Source organism: Alosa sapidissima, chromosome 11, assembly GCF_018492685.1.
Source record: "Alosa sapidissima isolate fAloSap1 chromosome 11, fAloSap1.pri, whole genome shotgun sequence".
Lineage (NCBI taxonomy): Eukaryota > Metazoa > Chordata > Actinopteri > Clupeiformes > Clupeidae > Alosa > Alosa sapidissima.
Genome location: NC_055967.1, coordinates 11404629 through 11425742, shown reverse-complemented (window position 1 = coordinate 11425742; position 21114 = coordinate 11404629). Strand labels below are relative to the sequence as shown.

Genomic DNA, 21114 nt, shown 5'->3' with positions numbered 1-21114 from the left:
ATCTCTCTATCTAGAAACTTCTGTAACTGAAGTGAGTGCATGGGAGTGAGTTCAGAGACAGGCGGTTTGAGTCTCTCCTGTGCAGAGCAGCCATGCATGTGATGGCCAGTCTCCTGTGTCTAAATGGCAAGAGTTCACACGCTATGCTGGAAAAGGAGCGATGGATGGATGGATGGATGGATGGATGAGAAAAGAAAAAGAGAGGGAGGGAGAGAGTCAGGGAGGCTAGAGAGGAGGAATGGTATTTGTTTCCGCTCCACTTTTCCTGCCAGGATGTCACATCTTTTCGACTAAACTTTTCTCTCAAGTCGGGGGATTTTAAAGGTCATCATCCCCCTCTAAGTAGCAGATCTCTTCCTTCTTTTTATCACAGATGACCAAAACTTCATCCAACACCTCCTCACGTGTGCATGAACACCATTAGTATAGCAATGATGAGTCCCTTGTCGAGGACGAGGGCAAAGCGTTCCCCAGTGGCCAGCGGATTAGACGTGTGATTAGGCTTATGCAGGGGGACGGGAAGGAGGGTGGGGTGAACCGGACCCCAGACGGAGGGCCCACATGGCTGTGAAACATGTCCTCTGTGTCTGTAACTCTGTCTCTCTCTCTCTCTCTCTCTGTGTGTGTGTGTGTGTGTGTGTGTGTGTGTGTGTGCATGGTTCAGAGGGAGGTTCATGTTCATAGATTACAGAGAGTCAGAGTCTGAGGGGGCTGAGTGTGCTAACTTGGCCTCTGCGGGGGTGATGGGGGAGACCATGCGGATCTGTCAGTTTGTGCCCACACATCCACTGTCTCTCTAAGACACACAAACACACACCAACACATGCGTAAACATTTCACAAGCATAAACATACACACACACACAAACACACAAACACACATACACACACACACACACACTAACACGTGCTTGGGCCTGCAGCTGCTGGTGATGAAATGGGTGTGACAGACATGACAGAGCGCCAGCGTGGATTAGGCTGCGTGACGGCGAGGTAGTGACAACACCAGGAGGGGGGGGGGGGCGCGGGGGTGGCGGCTGAGCAATGGACACCGCAGGGAGCTCTGAAAGGCTTACATTTGTCTTTCAGCTTTCTCCTGTACACATCCTCTGTGTCGGGGGGGGGGGGGGCAGAGGGCCCAGAGAAGGCAAAGGATAGAAAGGGGGAAAGACAGAAAGAGAAGAGAGAGAAAGAGAGAGAGAGAGAGAGAGAGAGAGAGAGAGAGAGAGAGAGAGAGAGAGAGAGAAGCACACATTGTTACAGACCATTTCTCACCCAACACAAATACATGCAAAGTGACCCAATGTGGCTGCGTGAGACACGTGTTTAGTTGCATTCCGCCACCATGCTAACCGGTCCCCAAGCTGTGCCTGAGAAGGGTCAGGGGGGATTCAGAGTGGCTACCTCTCTCCGTGACGTCGTTGCCCAGCATTCCACGGGCCATCAGCTGGCTCTGCAGGCACTCGATCTCCGAGTCCTTGGAGGCCAGGAGCTGCTTCAGCTCCGAAATCTCCGTCTGGGTGGGGAACAAGACCACAGTCTCATATCAGCACAAACAACAACAACCTACTTAATAAAAAACTCTTTTTTTCCTCATTTTTTTTCTCCCTAGTTTGATGTTATTTCTCTGACTATGGAAATGGCACAGCTGGGTGTGATCTAATAAGCCCATGGTGCGATTGGTGATTTGAGTGTGTTTGAGTGACGGGGGTCTGAAAGGTGAGGAACACTTCTGACAGGCACAAGACGAGGTCAGCCAAAGGTTCTGGAGATGGGAGATGCAAGAGGTAAAGAGATGGACACTTGTGCAGTGTGCCAAGGATGAAGATTGACACCTTAGAGTCATACCACACACACACACACACACACACACACACACACGCACACGCGTGCGCGCACACACACACACTCAAAATGCATAGCCTACAGCTAACATACATCAAGCTACAACCAGCAGTAGGGATTCCTTCAGCCAGTGGACACATGACGAAGGATGCAGCGACAGGCCTGGATGACACAAGCAATGCATGTGAAACCAGCGACCTGTGCTCAACTGCAGCTGCCTCTGGCAATCCCTGCTTGTTTGTGTGTATGTATGTGTGTGTGTCTGTGTGTGCGTGTGTGGACATGTAAAGTACATTTATGGTTTACTATATGAGACATGAGTGTACTGTGTGTAGATGTCTGCAATGCATATATTTTCTTTCGAAAGAAAGATGAACGGATGAAAGACTTTTGAGTTCCTTGGATAGCTGTAGTCAGTTCACATACAGAAATGCATGCTCAGAAACAAACATGTGCCCACACACACACTCACAGACACACACACACACACACACACTCCATTCGCTGGTGCAGAAATCATTCCTTGAATAACCCAAAAGCACTGAAGCATGTTAGATTCCCGTATCGTTAACTCTGGAGGAATTGAGGAGTAATAGAGCGCTGTCTTTCTGAGTTAATCTCAACAGCGTGGCTCTCTCTCTCTCTCTCTCTCTCTCTCTCTCTCTCATCCTCCCACCTACTCTCTCAAATTATTGTATTTCTTTTTATATGGAGGTCTTGAAGAAGAACTACTCTCTCCTGTTTCTATGACTTTATCATAAAAACAAATCTTTTCTGGGTGTACAAGCACCACACAGCAACTGACAGTATCCCAGACCAGTGGGTGACATCTCTCCAGAAAAAAAAAAAAACAGACAAGTCACAAAACGAATGGAGAGAAGGCAAATGGGATTCCAGAAGTAGATGGTGTCCAATGCAGAATGGGGAAGGCTGCAGGGCATTATCGGAATGTTTGAACATGTGGCTGAAGACAAGAATGGAGAACACGGATGGAGGAGAATGTGGACAACGAGGAGGAGGAGGAGGAGGAGGAAGAAGAAGAGGCACCTGAGCCGTCCGACAGCGCTCCTCCCAGTGCTGCCGCTCGGCCTGAGTCTGCTCGACTGTGAGCTTCAGACTCGACAGCTTGGTCATGAGCGACTGGTAACACACATGGAGAGAGTAAGAGATAGACAGCTACAGAAGAGAGAGAGAGAGAGAGAGAGAGAGAGAACATGCAAGGGACATAGACAGAGAGAGAAAGAGAGTGAATGAGAAAGGAGACAAACGGAGATAGAAAGCCAAATGAATGCTGAAAGAAAGAGGAATTGTGATCACTTCCCCACAAAGTGGCCCCTTGTCTAACAAAAGGAAAACGAATGTTAATATGCGTTGGTCAGTCTGTAAATGCTGATATTAATAGACATATGCACATTGGTAAAGATATGTAATGATGTCATGATGAGTGGCAGTGAAACCGTTGATCTAATCTACTGCGATGACTGGTTGATGTGTGTCAATAGGAGGTGGTGGGCTCCGCACTGCTCTACCTTAGTGGCCTTCAGCTTCCTCTCGTACTGGCTCTTCTCCCCCTCCAGCTCGTCCACTTTAAACTTGAGCAGACGCAGCTCCTGCACCAGGGCCTGCAAAGGGCACAGAGACAACAGGTCAGACACACCAACACTGACCGCAGCGCAGGCCCCATCAGGTTCCTCCTGCTTCATTGTCTTTCTTGGTTTTGGAATATTACTGCAGGTATTACAGTTTATACCTCAAACGTGAATATTTATTTGTTTGAATAAGCACATTTGAATTTGTTTGAATAAACATAAATATTGATTTATTTGAATACTCCTTTTAGGAAAAAATGTAGATCCAATAGAAACATATAGGTTTTATACAAAAGGGAGATCTACTGCTTGTAAACCAGATTAAGAGAGACATCACAAAAGCCGCCTACTCCCAGAAGTAGCACCATTCTATAAGGTTTAAAAAAGCACCAGAAGACAGAGATTTTAGGTTGTTCTACAGTTTTTTTTAACTTTCCTAAGGCATCCCGACACCGTGCAGTTAAAAACATGGAAAGCTGAGAGTGTGGAAAAAAAAACACCTGGAAATGATGATGTTCGGTCAGTATTCAACAAGACATTAGACACAGCACACCCTCCTCACCACAGACCATCACGAGTGCTCAGGCAGTCAGTCGGTCAGTCAGTGAGGGGGTCGCCCATCACATTACACACAGACATGCCCACTCATCCAACTGGACAGAACTAGATTAATAGGACACTACAGCTCCAAGGAAATACACCAAAAGACATCACAAGGGAAATAAAATGCCTCCAACCCCCCCCCCCCCCCCCCGAAAAAAAAACCCCCATCTCCAATGAAAAGAGTTAGTGTCAGAATACATGCAGAGAGACCCGGACACTGTGAGTTAAAGCAATTAGGTCAAACAAAAAAGGCTGAGTTAGCGGCAGAGCTAACACCACGCGGCCCTGCTGAGTTGCCACTCTGACGCAGGCAGGCAGACACCACCAGCACAGCTGCAAGGGAAACAAGCCGTTGAAATGTTAGGAGCCTCTGGAGGGAAAAGGAGGGAGAGTGTGGCTCTCAGTGGAGAGGAAGTTTCAAGAGCCACAGTCAACAGTGTGTGTAGGCAGATGTGCTTGTGTGTGTGTGTGTGTGTGTGCGTGTCCGTACAGCGCAGCGGCCAGCGTTCTCTCCTCTACAGTGACAGCAGTCGTCGGGGTCAGGGCTGCCCAGCAGGCCAAGGCTGGGGCTCTGGCTGTGGGGCTCACGGGCGCCAGCATTCCCCTGGCCCTCCAGAGCCCGCTTCTCCTGGATGCGAGTACTGATCTCCTCCTGAAACTTACACATCTGCTCCTGAAGCTCGCTAATCAGATTTACCACAGACTGGGAGAAAGGAAGGAGAGAGAGAGGGAGGAGGGATCAGAAAGAAAGAAAGAAAAAGAAAGAAAGAAAGGGGAAAACAAAGAATCAAGCAGGTGGAAATAATGGGATGAGTCTATGTAGCAGAATCTAGCAGAATGCAGAGATGTGTTGAAAATATGGGTTAAATTATTTAGTTGTGAGTTATACTGTTGACTCTAAAATAACCCAAAAGTATTTATTATAGATTAGATCATAGATCTATAGATCTCATAGATCACCTTTAGGCATAGTCTGAGCACATACACAATGTCTCCCTGAAAATAATACATGTTTTAAAATAATATTCAGAACATTTTAAAACATTGCAAATACGTTGGGTTGGGTTGCTTTTACTGTTGTTGCATTAACACTGCCAGAGGGCAGCTACAGTAAAGCGGCCAACCTACTTTGCAAGTCCTCTAAGTGCCAATGTGAAAAGTAGTTTGTCCGTGAGCCAGGATGCTGCACCTTCTAACAAGGGTTAATTTGAGACCACTGGAGATTTAGGACGAAGCACAGCCAATGAGCATTGAACGTGACGAGACCCTGAAAATTCAGACCAATTAATTCCCCCTCCAGTGAAGGGGGGCCAGCCGCACGAAGGACCACTTCAGCCTGTGTTGTTTATTCAAGGATAGCCCAAATAAATCTCTGGGACTAACTCTACAAGGAGTGACACAAATGCTGGGACTGTGAAGCATCTGTACTTTAGGAAGCCTCATACGATATCCCCTGCTGAGCTTATGTGTGATGATATGACACATGTCTCCTCTTCCTTCCACACACACACACACACACACACACACAAACACACACACACACACACACATGCACACACACATGCACACACACATGCACACACACATGCACACACACACACACACACACACACACACACACACATGCACACACACAAACACACACACACACACACACACACACACACACACACACACACACACACACACATGCACACAGACCCCCACCTAAATATAACCGGCTACCCCAGGTTGTGCAGGCACAGGGAGATGTTGGCGGTGAAAGTGCCTTGCGCCTGTGGTATGCTCAAAGCGAGTGCCTGCCATTCCGCGGCGTGGAGCGGAGCCGAACAGCTGTCACTGCTGGGGGACAGTGTTTGTTGATGAAACAAATGTGGCCCCGGCTCGGTTACCACGACACCCACGTCTGCAAAGCCTCCGTGCGGATGAGGGGGCGGGGGGGGTGTTGGGGTCGGGGGAGGGGATTTATGGGTAAGAGGTGAAGAAGGTTGACCCATGCAGTGTGCGCACTACCATGTTCTAACTGAAGACTTCCCGTCTGGTGCATGGAGTAGGTTTCACTGCTCCTCCTGGCAATGCAGGCCTTTTATAAATATTTACAGTACACTATAAATATTTTACAAATTGAACTATTCTCTGCATTAACAAATAACATGATCTATGTGTTTGGAAAGTTTCCCCTGAGTTGCCTCTGGTCCTATTTATTTCTGAAATATAATCTGCTGCAGACATGACAGAAGATTATACGATATGCATACAATTGAAAAAGGTAGAGATCTGAGAAGGATTTCTATGTTAGCTGTTTTTATTCATTAAAATATAATGAGGGGTTGCATGTTATGCCCATTCACATTTACTGAGCTGTCTGTCAAATCCACTCATGTGCTGTAGGCCTTGACCATGCTTTTGTGTGGCTAATTTCCTCCCATGCTTATCGCCTCCCCTTTCTCTCTCTCCCTCCCTCTCTCTGTTGCTCCCCCCCCCCACTCTCTCTCTCCATCTCTCTCTCTCTCTCTCTCTCTCTCTCTCTCCCAGCCCTCCTCTCTCTGCCCTTTGGGCTAACCGCTGTGTTGTGTGTGAGTCTGTGTGACGTGGAGGACCCTGTGTTTCCACAACAGTAAATCAGGTTCATTTTAAACAGAGCCAGATACTCTCTGGCTCTGTATTACAGCGACAGTAAAAAAAAAGAGTGGGGGAAGAAGAGTCAGAAGGAGGAGAAGAGGGGGAGGGAAAGAAAGAGAGAGAGAGTGAGTGAGAGAGAGAAGGCTTGAGCAATTCAGTAAGACCTAGAGCAATTTTTTTAGTGAGTTTAAGAAATTAAGCTGTCCCTTTCTCTCTCTCTCCTCTTGCTCTCTCTCTCTCTCTCTCTCTCCCTCCCTCCCTTGCTCACACACTCTGCCTAACAGCATGCATGCTTCGGCAGTACTGCTCATTATTTGAGCGACTAAGTCGAGCTGCCATGCCTACCCTGCAGTCCTGCAGATCTCGGGCGGCGTGCGTAATTAGCTGGAATGCCGCATATATGGCATATAGCTGCCAGGAAAGAGGAAGGGCCGCCATCTCGTCGTTGCATCAGCTTGTTTAGGGAAAACCTTACTCACTCCAATTCCGATGCTCACCACACCCACGCAACGTTCGGAACAAAATCTGATTAGCGTGGGAGAGTTGTATCGTCCACTGTGTAGGCCAGCAAGGAATTAGAGAGGACCTTGTGTACACATAGCTTAGGGTATTGAGCTGTTATCCTTTATATATAGAATGATAAATTGGATGTAGACACAGCACGTTGGTAGGTGGTCTCATGATGACAGCTTGTCGAGACCCTATGGAAAACACTGGGTAGTGGCAGAATGTTGACAGGCAGGACCCTGGTCAGGTGTGCCTTTGATGGGAAGTTTTTTTATTGGCATCTTTACAGCCCTTACTGGGGGTTTGGGGGTGGAGGCTGGATGTTTGATCCTCCTCTGGGTCCCTGCGGTCTGTGAGGACCCCCTGCTGTCCCGCACGGAGGGCACTGAGGTTTTACTGCAGCTTTGACAGCTCCACACTCCCACACACACACACACACACACACACACACACACACACACACACACAAACAAACAGTCACACACACACACACACACACACACACACACACACACACACACACACACACACACACACACACACAAACAGTGATACACATACACACACACACAAACACACACACACACACACACACACACACACACACACACACACACACACACACACACACACAAACAGTGATACACATACACACACACACACACACACAAACAAACAGTCACACACACACACAAACACACACACACACACAGCCCAATGTCACCCTGACCCGGGGCACCTCTGCGCGTGTCACCAGCCACAACCGATGGCCCGTGAATTGATTTATACACGTCATACGCTTTGGAGGTGAATCATTGTGTTTACACAACCTGGGCTTAACTGATTTCCTCAGAAGTTATAAAGCAACCCCACACAGTAATGCCACAAAATCGTCTACAACACCAACAACCGGTTGCAATCTCCTGGTCACACATCACATGTGACATTGGCTGAGCTTCAGGGGAGACAGGTGCAACTTAAGGGCACCAGAACTGCTGCTAGAACGTACAGGAGTTATTTATGACAAACCCTGTCTGACAGTCTTCTTCATTGAGAGTTCTCTGATACAACAGAGGAGAAATTCATGGTTTTGGATCAACATGTACAGTAGCTTAAATCAAGAGGTAAAAATACAATTAATTGATGCTGCATTAAGAAGTCAATCAAAAAGGTTTAGGAAGAGTTTCAGAAGTGCTATTTCACAATGGTGATACACAATGTATGCTAATAAAAATGCTGCTTCAACTTATGTTGGCCACGTGTGAAACAGGGGAAAAAATATTGTGGTTGGGTACTAGCCTGGATTTTCCCATGCTGCCTTACGCGCGCGATTTTATTCACGCTGCTAGGCAGCCTGGATTCCATGGACTTCGTTTTCACCTCAACGAAGGAACCAATCACAGAACGGAGGGGGGACAGCAAGACGATGACAACACACCGAAGCCGTTATGAGCTATGTACAGACGCATTTGATAGACATTCGTAGCGCCCAATAAACGGCTCTGGGCATTCGTAAACCACGTTTCAAATACGAGAAAATGAATGTCTAGTTCCCAGACCCCATTTCAATGAGATGGGGTTTGGCGTTAGCCAGGCTATTTGGGTACAGAGATAACATGTGAATTTCAAAGTCCTATCATTGCAGATCCTTTGTATTGTTCACAGTATTGTACTGTGCTAAAGCAGTCTCATCCCATCTCTTACAGCATAACATATCCATGTGCAAAGACTTGCAGAAGTCACTGAAAACAAAACTACAAAGCCTGAGTCAGGAGTTATTGGAATCCGTCTAAACTAACGCAGCTGTTGAAACAAAGGGTGGGACAAAACAACCCACCCCTACACTGGAGAAAGAAAAAGCCCCTGAAAGTCTGCAGACTCCTCTGAGACCCCCCCCCCCCCTCTCCTTACAGTACCCCTCGGTCTCCGCTCCAGCCTGACCTGGCCCCCGGCCGCTCACGGCCGTCCCTTGCTACATTACCTCGGCTTTGTGCTGCCTGTCGTCGCCGTTGGCCGGGCTCTGCGGTTCCTCCTCCATGCCCACCAGCTTCAGTTTCAGATAGGAAACCTCATCCATGAGATCCAGTTTCTGCGTCTCCAAAGAAGTCCGGCTCAGCAACTCCTGGGCCACACACACACAAACACACGCGCACACACACACACACACACACACACACACACCCCACACACACACAGAGACAGACACACACACACAGACAGGCGAGTAAGCACACACCCACATGGACAGGAGTGTTGGGGTATTACAGCATACAGTCTATGAGAAGACTCCTCTGCTGCTGCTCCACTGGGCACACAGACTTCTCCCAGCGCAAACAGCTCGCTTTGAGCCAAGCAACGCTAAATATACACACATACTCTATGTGCTCTATTTTTACTTCCTCTGTCTCCTCAACATGCGAGGGGCGAGTAAAGGGGTGGGGGGCAAAAGAGGGAGAGAGAAAGAGAGAGGGATCTGGAGAGAGAAAGAGAGAGGGATCTGGAGAGAGAAAGAGAGAGGGATCTGGAGAGAGAAAGGGATTCTACATTCCTTTGGATTCTTTGGGTCTTAACAACTTTTGGCAGGATTCTGAGACCTAGGTAGAATTCTAGGAAGAGAGAGGGAGTTATGTGTGTGTGGATGTGTGTGGGTGTGTGTGTGTGTGTTTTTGTGTGTGTGTATGCGTCTGTATGGGGGGAGTGTATGTCTTTGTGTGTACAGTATCTGTTTATGCATGCGAGTGAGAAGGTGGTTGTATGTGTATCATTGAGGAGTTGCGTATATTTGCTATGAATAAGAGGCTGTATATGTGTGTGCAAAACTGTATACAAGTGTGTGTGTGAGTTAAGAACTGTTGACCAGAAGACGATCTGTCACATGAACAGGACTTATTTTTTTCTCTCAGAGTCAACATGGAGCACAAACTTGCTCACACCCATCTCTGTTTCCCAGTGACACTACTTTCAGTTCCTGTCACCCATCTGCAAAACGTCATGGCATCTGCTTAACTTCTGCCTCATAACGTTTTATAAGAGCTCAAGCTAATGGCTATACTGTATATATATAGCTGTTTACTTGACAAATCAAACAAAATGGTGAACATGACTGCAGCAACAGAAAACGCAAGGTAATCTAATAATCCAAATTTGACTGGTGTGATTCTATTCCTGAGGAGGAAAGGATAATGTCCATGTGAGCTCTTCAGATTAAAACTGTGATGAAGACAAACACAACGCTCTTTAAAAAAAGAAAATCCATTAAACCAGTAATGACACCGGGTGACATTTGCAACCTGATCTGGCCATTGCCTCTATGGAGCTTCACAATTTAAAAGCAATCACGGCCCCGCAACACACACACCCCTACAGTTTAAAGCTGTTAAAGCCAACCCTTCATAACTTGTCATGAGGCAAATCGGATGATGGCTTATCAGTTTATCCAATCTGGATGCCTGGTCTGTGGCCTGAAACTTGATCTTGCAGTGTTTTGGCTGTACAGCTCTGTCTCGCTCACACACATACACAGACACAGACACACACACACACACACACACACACACACACACACACACACATGTACAGAGAGACATGGGACGCTCTTAGTGACTTGTCTTAATTACTTGTCTTAATTCACTTTAGTGTCTTGGGAGCAGGGAACCTCCAGAGACGTGTGACTGTGGCACACTGGACTGCCTTGTCCCACCGAGACAGAGAGTGAGAGAGGGGGAGAGAGAGAGAGAGAGAGAGAGAGAGAGAGAGAGAGAGGGGGCCAGGGGACACATGAGGGCTCTATCTCTCCCCTCTGCCCTCCTTAAAACTGCACTGCTCACATTCCTCCTGGATGTGATTGTTGCCATGAAAGCCACTGACATTCCTTTTTGGATGTGATTGTTGTCATGGCGGCTGCTGACATTCCTTTTTGGATATGATTGTTGTCGTGGAAGCCGGGTAAGGGGGACAAGGGTGGGCATGAGGGCAAGTCCAGTCCCACCACAAAAATAAAGGTCTCAGCTCAGCTTCTGCCCACTTCGAATTATGGTTTGGTGGGGCAGCTACTGGAGCTCAGTTAGTCTAATGGTACACAGATTTAATAAAGGGCAGGGGAGACTTGTAAGCCCACACATGGTAGTGGGGGGGGGGTATGGTGGTGCTAGAGGTGCTCATGGCAAGGGCCAAAAAATAGATGCGGGGTGTGAATGAGGGTATTAACAGGGAGCCGAGAGCCTGTTAAAAGCATGCCGAGCGCAGTGTCAAAGACTGGAGGGAGGGAAGAAAGAGAGGATAACCTATCAAAGAGAAAAGAGGAGAACTAAAGAACTCTATTCCCCAAGAGAGAAATCTCAATGTTTCTTTTCATTCTAGCAATAGTTCAAATGCAACATCACAATGCATGCACATCTGCCATGGCGAGTGACATAAAGATGCAAAGAGCAAAGGCCAACAACTGGCACTCCTAATCCTTGCTTGTTGTTTGAACAGGTCTTACTATTTCAAAGGAGCGATTAAAGATAAAGCACATATACTGTATCTCCAGAAGGAACAAGAGCCATTTAAGGTTCCAGTGCTTGGGATGGTGTGACCTTTCTTTGGAAGACAAATATTGCTCTCTTCCTGGGTCCCTCCCTTCCTCTTTCTCTCTCTCTCTCTCCCTCTCTTTCCTTCTCTCTGTCTTTTTCTCTCTCTGGCAGCTTATAGTTTGATCTTGCTAAGCAGCAAAATTGGAAATGTAATTACACTGATGGTGTACAGAGGCCTAGCATCCACTGCAAACTATCAGAACTGAGCTGCAGAGATGGCAAAGACAACACAACATACCCACTCTCCCTTGACACTTATCAAAGGACTTTTGATGTCAAGTCAGTGAAGCCAACTGTTCCACTACCACACACACACACACACACACACACACACACACACACACACACACACACACACACACACACACACACACACACACACACACACACAACACAGCTTAACAGGCAAAATTCACCAGAGACACTGACCTCCTCCACACAGTACTTTGGCCAAGCTTTGCCCTACCCCCCCCCCCCCCCCCCCCCACACACACACACACACACACAACAAGCCTCGCATGGAAAAGCCTGTTGCATGCAGCCATAGGTCCAACAGAATTATATATTTGATTTGGCTTCCATTAGTGAGCAGAGCTCCGTTTTTTCCTTCAGCAGTTGTGGCTGAATGGAATAAGACACACAACCCACAGACACAAATCCATTTGAAGGCTTGACATACTGCACCAGGCAAGTCAGCAGATCATGACTACAGCACCAGAAGAACTGATCTTTGTACTGTAGTCTTACTAGTAGTTTATTCATATTTATCAAACGCTTGGTTTGCATTGCATAACATTCCAGATGGCAAAACATTCTTTAACATTTTGTGCTGATATTAACTGGTCTATTTACTGCACAATTACTATTTCACTACAGTCTTATTGGTAAATTATTAAACTAGATTAATTGTTTACTTTCTTTTGTTTGGATTGAAGTTTTCATTTGGATGAATCACTTCCTGATTACACGTGTGAAGTAGTTTCACCAGGCACAGTAAGTAATTAGCATACATCACTAATGTTTAGTCACAGTAAACTGTGACAAGTGAGCCACCTATCACCGTTACTCATTAGCAAAGGCAACAGAGTGCGTGGAATATTAACAACCTCAGCCTTGTGTCCTTCAGGTACTGTTTAAATTAGCAAGTCACCATGGGATTGGGAAATGCCACTTGTTGCTAAATAAAAATCTCAAGACAGACTTAGCCTAAAGGCTAGACTTCAAGTCAACATATTTTGGCTACGTCTCATGTTGAGGTGTTGATGAATTATGTACGTGGTGCTAGTGAGTTTGAGAGGACCTACCTGTTGTAGCATTTCCTCAGTGGAGACAAGCTTGTGGTGGTGCTCTTCAAGTGAGCACTCCAGGTCCCGAATCTTCTCCCCCTGTGCCTCCACCTGGTCCGTGAGCACACTCACCTGCGCCAAGAGCACGAGATACTTTCAGTTCAGGCACGCCGGAAGTCTCCTCCCTCTCACTCTCCCACTCTCTCTCTCTCTCTCGCTCTCTCTGTCACTCAGTCTCTCTCTCCCTATATCTCTCTCTTAGTCACATACTGTAGTCTCTCACACTCCCACTCTCCTAGTTCTCATGCCTGTTGCAACATACACGTTACTTCTCCTGTAGTTTCAGTCCCACCGAAACTACTGTGGTGCAAGTTGCAACTGTCACTCGCTTGGCAGGAGCAATGTGTCAACACCGTTTTGGGAAACCGTGAGAGCAAGGAGGCCGTCCTTCTACTTGAGCGAGGAGCACGAATCAGAGGTTAAGGGCAAACTGCAGGTGTGCATGAAGAAAAAAAACACCTTAAGGGTGGAGCAACAGCCAATCATTAATCTGTTTGTTTCCAGCATGAGGATATCTTCCAATCAGGAGGGTCTCTCATTGACACAAGGAATGTGCAGGACTTTTTGGAGAAAAAAAAATCGACCTCAGCACAAGACTGTCAAACAAGTTTGCTTCTGAAGAGGCAGTTGGTCAGACAAGCCACAACAGTTTCAGGACAAGGGAGATAATTACTATTTTCATCCCACATGCATACATCTGTGGCTGCATTTTTAATAACAGAGATTCTCCACTGATGTTAATCATTCACTCAGCACATTATAAAGAACACACTTAAAGAATGCACCTGGAGTTACTGCACATGCTTTCTACAGGAGTGTTGGGGCTTGTCTTTCCTTTATAATGGTAGAACCTGCACACATCTGTTACTATGAAGGGGTCTTCATAATGCACTAACACCAATTTGTAACCCATCTCTCACTCTCCCTTTCCTTCCCTCACTTTTTCTTTTGCACCTTGGTTTCTCTTTCCCGCCCTCTCTCTCTCTCTTTCTCTTTCTCTCTCTCTTCACATATTCTCCCACAGCTCAGTGCCACAAGGCCGTGGCCCTATTGTTGGCAGCCAGTGGATACGGCTGGCGAGTGTAACAGAGGTGTCACATGTCTCTTCTCCCTGGAGTCTCGTTCACGCTCTCCTGGCATGACCCTGCCACTGTCACCGCCCAGTGCTTTCTGAAGGCAACCACACAGTGACCTGGGAACCCTCCACACACTGAAACACAGCCATTGTATTGCCAGAGCACGGGGAAGCCAGACTTACCTGAAGAACCAAAGACTGTTTATCCCCTTCTAAGCGTGCCAGCCGCTCTTGACAGGTTTCATTGTTGGGGGGTGACTGGAGGTTTATCTGAAGACACAGAAAAGGGAGAGTGAGACAGGGAGAGAAAGATAGGTAGATAGAGAGGGGGAGAGCAAAAGAGAGTGTAAACATTAGGGATGTGTGACCTCAACAGGTCCAACCACTTCTGTGGGAAATCAATGGCTCATTGGCTATGACTAAATAAAGTCAAACAAAGGAGATGTTGTAAGGCTCTTAAACAGCTCTCTGGGGTAAACGTGAGAAAAGACAAGGAGACAAAACAACTCTGTTGGCACCAAAACACTGAATCTTCCAACGAACACATGCTAATTAATTTACAAACAATACTCTAAGAGCAAGGGTCGAGGTGAGGTTACTGCAATATGTGTAATGAAGCACTCACAAAATATCACAAAACATGTATTGAAGTGTCTGCTAAATGTAATGTAATGTAATGTAATGTATTGATCAGGGCACATTTAACACAGAATCTTTTTATCACTCTTCAAGATTTGATGATAACAGTGTGGAACCTCAATGACTCAAGTGAATCTCTGACTCAAGGAATCCAACCTCCCCAGCAATATTTTTATTTGAAGCCCTGGTCAAATCCCCTTGTTACTGTAAAACCACAGCATACAAAAATGCAAAAACCGATGACAAGAGTGCTTAAGGCCTACGAAAGCAAAACCTAATTGAACAACACCATATTTTTAAAGCTGTGCAAAACTGAAAGCTTTTGCTTTCAGCTAGGCTTCTGGCTCGTGGCATCAGCAAAATAAAACCCTGTCAGAGAGATTGTCGTGGCACCTCTCTAATGACAAATGTCACTTTGCTGAGTGTGTTTATGTGTGCGTGCGTGTGTGTGTTGTTATGTGTATATATGTTTGTGTGTGTGTGTGTGTACGTGTATGTGTGTGTGTGTGTGTGTGTGTGTGTGTACGTGTATGTGTGTGTGTGTGTGTGTGTGTGTGTGTGTGTGTGTGTGTGTGTGTGTGTTTATGTGTGTGTGTGTGTGTGTGTGTGTGTGTGTGTGTGTGTGTGTGTGTTAGGGAGGTAGGTGGAGGAAGGTTTATTCCACTGTACAGCTAGACAAAATCTTCTGGTCCTTTCTTCTTCCTCTACTTATATCTCTGCTATGCTGAGGGTCATCACCTCCCTTGTGACCACAATAGTAAAGCTGTCCGCTGGAGTCTTTACCAGAACCAGGGCCACTCAGCAGGGCTTGTCCAGCAGCTGCCCCGCTGTGCTAAAACCCCTTTAAGAGCAGGTTCCTCATCAAAGCCAGGGGGCATTTACTAGCTTAGTGCAGGCTGGGGGGGGGGGGGGGGGGGGAGGGATTTAAACTCAGTGTTGAGGTGAACACCAGCATGAGCAGAGAGATGATTGAGAGATCAGGCAGGGAAGGTGAAGTCTATTCCACTTTTCCTCCAGGGCCATTATCGACTGAGGCTTCTGCTATGGCATTTATGTAGATTGTTAGCAATCCATACAATGCACAGTGCTAAATGAAAAGCAGTGACAATGAACAGATTTCAAGGTCAAGAATAACAATGGCCTATGACACAGAAGACAAAGATAGACCTATGCCAACAAGTTAAAATATTTTTCATTCCAAGGCATTAATCGAAGGTCCAGACCCTCAGACAAGGATTAGGCCTCATCGTCAACCACATTCTGCTTTCAATACAGGAACTCTGAATACTTTTAATTCATGTCTGAGAACGCAGCTTAAGGGCACATTTGTAATTCCTCTTGCATGGTGAGCCAGGGAGCTTATGCACCGCACTTCAGTTTACATCAACATCATGTGTCTGATTCTTCGCCAATGAACCTTCACACACAGGGGTCTCAGCCAGTTATGTAAGTGCATTTTGTTTCAGCCTAGGAGTTGTAGTTGGTAAGTCTGGAGTAATTTCACCGCAATGTATATATCCAGACTTACAAGATGGGAAGCAAGCCACGCCGTATTGCCAGTGTGTTCATTAACAACTGTAAACAAAACTTACGGAAACCCAAAATCCATCACTGGTTATTGCCAGGCAGTCAAAACAACCCAAACGAGCATATCCTGCTGTCTCCGTACAAGCCCTTAACAGGACCCAGGGACAAGAGCAACAGGGCCTGCCTGTTGAAGCAGCACACGACTCATTGTCTTGTGCAGAGAGATAGAGCTCACTAACACAATTTATTAGGAGACACCCATGATAGAGGCCCCCTTTCAGTCAGGACAACCAAACGCTGGAATTCCCCCCTTTTTTCCATGAGCCAAGAGCTTGTTTGCACGGCCCTTAAAGGCGTAGGCTCCGAATGGAACCAGTGACATGATTCTTATTACATTGTCTAAGAATGTCCCGTAGCCAATGAAACAGACCAATAGCAGCACCTCCCAAGCTAATGAAGTGATCATATGGTCCTCTTTACACAGATTTCCGTCACTGGATGACTGTTAGCTGCATGCTGATGCATTAAGTTAAGTTGTACATGAGTACAACAAGTCAACTTGTGCTTTTCTTGTGAATGCTCTTCAGTTTAGGTGCAGGGGTGTGTCTGTGTAACATGCTCCACATGCCTGACACAATATCCTGGTTACCTCACCAACACACACAAAAGACAGTAAATCACAACATCCATGAAAAGGCGTTTTAAACAGCTGTTACCCATATACAAACACTTGGAGGCTTTTAGCAGGCTTTAACTTAAGAGTTGTTAGGGGGATGATACATGGGGGACATTTTAGAGCAATGTTGCTTGGCAACCACATAACCAGTTTCATGTGTTCTGATTGGATGATTATGATAATTTGCCTACTGATGATTAAAGTACTCAAGAAATGATGTCCAATAGCAATGGCAATGTGCCCAAACAACAACAACATTGCCCGGCAACACTGCTCAAAAACTTGCCTTGTGCATCACAAGCTTTCGTCCATAGAGAGGGGACACAGCAGAGTTTTTGCTTACACTGAAAACGTTTAGACTCTCTGTGGTAAGCTTCAAAACAGCTGTTTCCCTCTTTGACAGAGCCAGATGAAACAGCCTTTTGTTCTGCTGTGATCACAAGATCGCAAAAAAGCACACCTTCAACCCGGCCGTGCTATAATTAGCATGTCGCGGTGCTTGCTATCAGTCAACATGTTTACAGCGCCAACTTCAAAATCACTCATAAATACCAACATGACATGCAATAACCAACATGACAAGCACAACTGGCCCTTGAAAGACATGTTTTCTCAGAGGACACCAACAAAAACAGTGCACAATTTCCTCCTCTTGGAGAAAATGAATGGGAGGAATCCCTGCCCATAGCAAATGCCACAATGGAAAGAATTCACCACCTAAAGAGAGGCCCGTTAGCGGTGGGCTCGGCTTACCTTCTTCAGCCAAGTGAAGTGCTTGTAAATATCAATCTCGCCCTCCATGCTGAAGGCCCATCGCTGCCTGAGCCGTCCCCAGAGTGTGCAGCTTCCCTGGAGACTGGGGGGCAGAGAGGCCGCCTCTCAAACTCCTGCTCACTTACTTCCCTGTGGTTTTGATTCCCTGCTCATATGGCCTGCTCTTGTGCTCTCTCTCTCTCTGTCTCTCTCTGTTCCTCCCTCCCTCCTCTCTCTCTCTCTCTCTCTCTCTCTCTTTCTCTCTCTCTCTCTGTCTCTCACTCTTTTTCTCCTTGTGCTCCTGACGTGAAGAGGCAACTGTGCAAGCCCAGCCACTGAAATTGAGGCCAGCCGCCTGGATCAGCTTGTCCAACCAAACCCCCGCCGTCACCTTCTCCTCCTCCTCCTCCTCCTCCTGTTGCCCAAAACGCATCTGCTGCTCCCCCCCAGGCCACAGCACAAAGCTCTGCAACAGGCTCCCCTCACGAGTCAGACGCAACACAAAACCATGCCAGCCGTGTCCAGTCTGTTCTCTCTCTCTCTCTCTTTCTCTCTTTCCCTCCTTACTCTGGTCTGGAGGAGTTGCTCTAATTACAGCAAGTTAAAGTCACAATGCAAGTCTGAACTGAAACAGTCATCCTCTTGTTGTGGAGGGACTCAAGGCCAACGGCTTTTGAAACAGCACACATGCACATCACACATGCTCACTCACGCTCTCTCCCTTTTGCTCTCTCTCTCTCTCTCCGCCTCCTCTTTTCCTGTCTTTCTCTCTCTCTTTGAAGTCCCTCTATTTGTCTCTCTCTCTCTCTCTTGCTCTCTCTATCTCTCTCTATCGGTATAGACACTCCTATCTGCTTTCACTCTGGCTAGAGACTCATTAGGTGAAGACCTCATTTCCTGCGGATAGGCCACTTCTTCGGCCCCTCTAACAGACTCCAAAGGGAGCGCCTCCTGGCCAGTCTCCTCCCTCTGTCTGTTCTGTGTAAAAGCTGGCCAGGCCCAGCACATAAACCCAGAGACTGGCCGTGGAGCTGTGTGTTTTACGGCCTCTGAGAAGACATCCGTGTGTGAAGTGAGAGGGCGAGAGAAGCAGTGGGATGGTCAGGTACACCAGCAGCCACCCAAAACACTAAAACAGAAAACGAAAAAAAGCTTGGAGGATATTCCTGTCTCAACACCCCCGGAGAACACCACTCCTTTCTCACGTTCTCGGGCTTTGGGGCATTTCCTGTTTGGGTCACCCGGGATGGAGCACGGTGCACAGCGGCTGTGGGTGGAATTCTGTGGAGTCGGGACCACTCAAACCATCATGCATGTCCTTTTATGGACACAAGAGGAGGACACATTCCTCAACGACTTGTTGAGTCAGTCATAGAGACTAAACTACTAAAATGATGCAAAACAAGAGCAAGTGCAATGCAAATGATGCAAAGCAGAATTAACACACTTTGGATATAAATTAGAGTTGAGCCATCCGTCCCTGATGGAGTATTAGTGTGGAGCCTGGCCGTGGCTATAGTGGGACTTACTGTAAGGGCCCCTCTGATTCAGACATGCACCTGGCAGGCCTCTGATCCTAACAGCTGCTCCTAGACAAGTACCAGGAGACCTCCTTTAAACACACAAACACTTGCACACACACACACACACACACACACACACACGCTCACACACTAGCACACACACCCACCCACCCACACACACACTCACTCGCACACGCTCACGCTCACACACTAGCACACCCACCCACACACACACACACACACACACACACACACACACACACACACACACACACACACACACACACACAATATAGCTTTGAAAAGCACAGCCCACTGGGACACTGAAAGAGCCCCTTTGCTGCCTTGAAAACAGCCTTGCTAATCTGATCAGCCAAGCCAGCGATCTTATCTCAGCTCCACCACCTCCATCATTCACAGGGTCTGCCTGCAGTCCGCCAAATCACAAGACACAACTGCTGTTGGAAAATAAACACAAGGCAATGCTCTCAGCAAAACATGAGAGAGAGAGAGAGGGGTGAAGAGAGAGAAGAGGGGGGTGGTGTAGAGAGAGAAGGAGAGGGAGGGAGTGTGAGAGAGAGATGGGGGTTGATGCCAGGTTCCCTTTCCTCCTGGCCCCATCAGTGAGTTGGCTCCCATTTCCTATGGGTTGGGCGCAGCAATCTCTATGGATCAGTAATGCAAGAGAGCGTGCGTTTGATCTTGCACTGGGCTTCGTGTATGTGTGTGTGTGTGTGCGTGTGTGTGAGAGTGAGTGGGCGTGTGTGTGTGTGTGTGTGTGTGTGTGTGTGTGTGTGTGTGTGAGTGTGTGTGTGGAGGTGGGTGGGAAAAGGGGTTATTTCTGAGAGGGCAAGAGAGAAAGGGAGAGAGATAGACAAAACTACAGCGCAGTGAGACCCCTGCTGTACACTGTGAGTGTCAGCTCTCAGAAATGGACAGTGACAGGACCCTCCCACAAGTCACAGTCCATGGCTGCACCACGGTGAACAGGTTTGTTTACATCTATGGCCTATCCTTCCACTGGGTCTCACTGATAAACAAACTATCTAAAAGTAAACAAGCATGTTGAAGTGGAGTCATGTGCAGACATTTTAGGTTGAACGTAACTCAACTTCAAAATAAAAAATAAAAATGAGCAAAGCCATGCCAATTACACAAGCCAAATCCAATTTTGTCTTTCTTTTCAAGTGAAATTAACAGCACAAAATCGGCATGAGGTAAACAAGCGCAACCTTCATCTGGAGAAAAATAAATAAATAAAATAAATAAAAGAAAAAAATGAAAAAAAAAGAAAGATTTATCTCCAGGTGTCACCTAAAGGCTAACTGGAGTTGAACTCGCAAAGCTGAAATCACGAAGCCAACAACCATGTGAGTATAAACTTACCCTCGAGACCTGGCGCGGATCTCCACAGAGGTTGAGCAGAGACCATAGAGAGGACAGAAGGAAGGACAGTGTGAAAGAGAGAGAGAAAGAGAGAGACCGAGAGAGAGAAAGAGATGACTGGAGGGAAAGAAGGAGCAAATGAGAGAGGAGGAATGGAATAGAAGGAAAGATGTCAGTGCTTCGTAGCCAAAAAAGAAAGAGTGAAGAGAGAGAAATAGAGAGAAATATAGAGGGGGAGTAAGGCAGGAAATTCAGCTCAACCCTATCAGAGTCTCAGAGGAACACACTTAGTGCTGCTAAACAGTCGAGCCGGGGAGAGAGAGAGAGAGAGAGAGAGAGAGAGAGAGAGAGAGAGAGAGAGAGAGAGAGAGAAGGAGGGAGAGAGAGCCAAAAATAAGAGCGGCCATTGAACTAGCAGATCTGCATGCTCCACAAATAGTTGGATGTCTG

The 21114-nt window shown here is 47.0% G+C and overlaps 1 protein-coding gene across 15 annotated transcripts in view; it reads right to left on the bottom strand.

Annotated features, from left to right (window-relative positions):
- Positions 1 to 21114, bottom strand: part of ppfibp2b (PPFIA binding protein 2b) — a 50196-nt gene that overhangs the window by 15153 nt on the left and 13929 nt on the right. For 8 of the 15 annotated variants that reach the window (XM_042109673.1, XM_042109672.1, XM_042109668.1 and 5 more), the window contains exons 5-11: positions 14344 to 14430; positions 13044 to 13157; positions 9147 to 9287; positions 4527 to 4739; positions 3374 to 3466; positions 1404 to 1515; positions 1076 to 1108 (exon numbers count right to left, since the gene is read on the bottom strand). In XM_042109673.1, coding sequence (XP_041965607.1) covers positions 1076 to 1108; positions 1404 to 1515; positions 3374 to 3466; positions 4527 to 4739; positions 9147 to 9287; positions 13044 to 13157; positions 14344 to 14430 — 793 coding nt within the window. Of the gene's footprint in view, positions 1 to 1075; positions 1109 to 1403; positions 1516 to 3373; positions 3467 to 4526; positions 4740 to 9146; positions 9288 to 13043; positions 13158 to 14343; positions 14431 to 17755; positions 18361 to 21114 lie in introns of those variants that run through there. The other 7 variants (XM_042109680.1, XM_042109682.1, XM_042109679.1 and 4 more) reach the window with 6 other exon arrangements.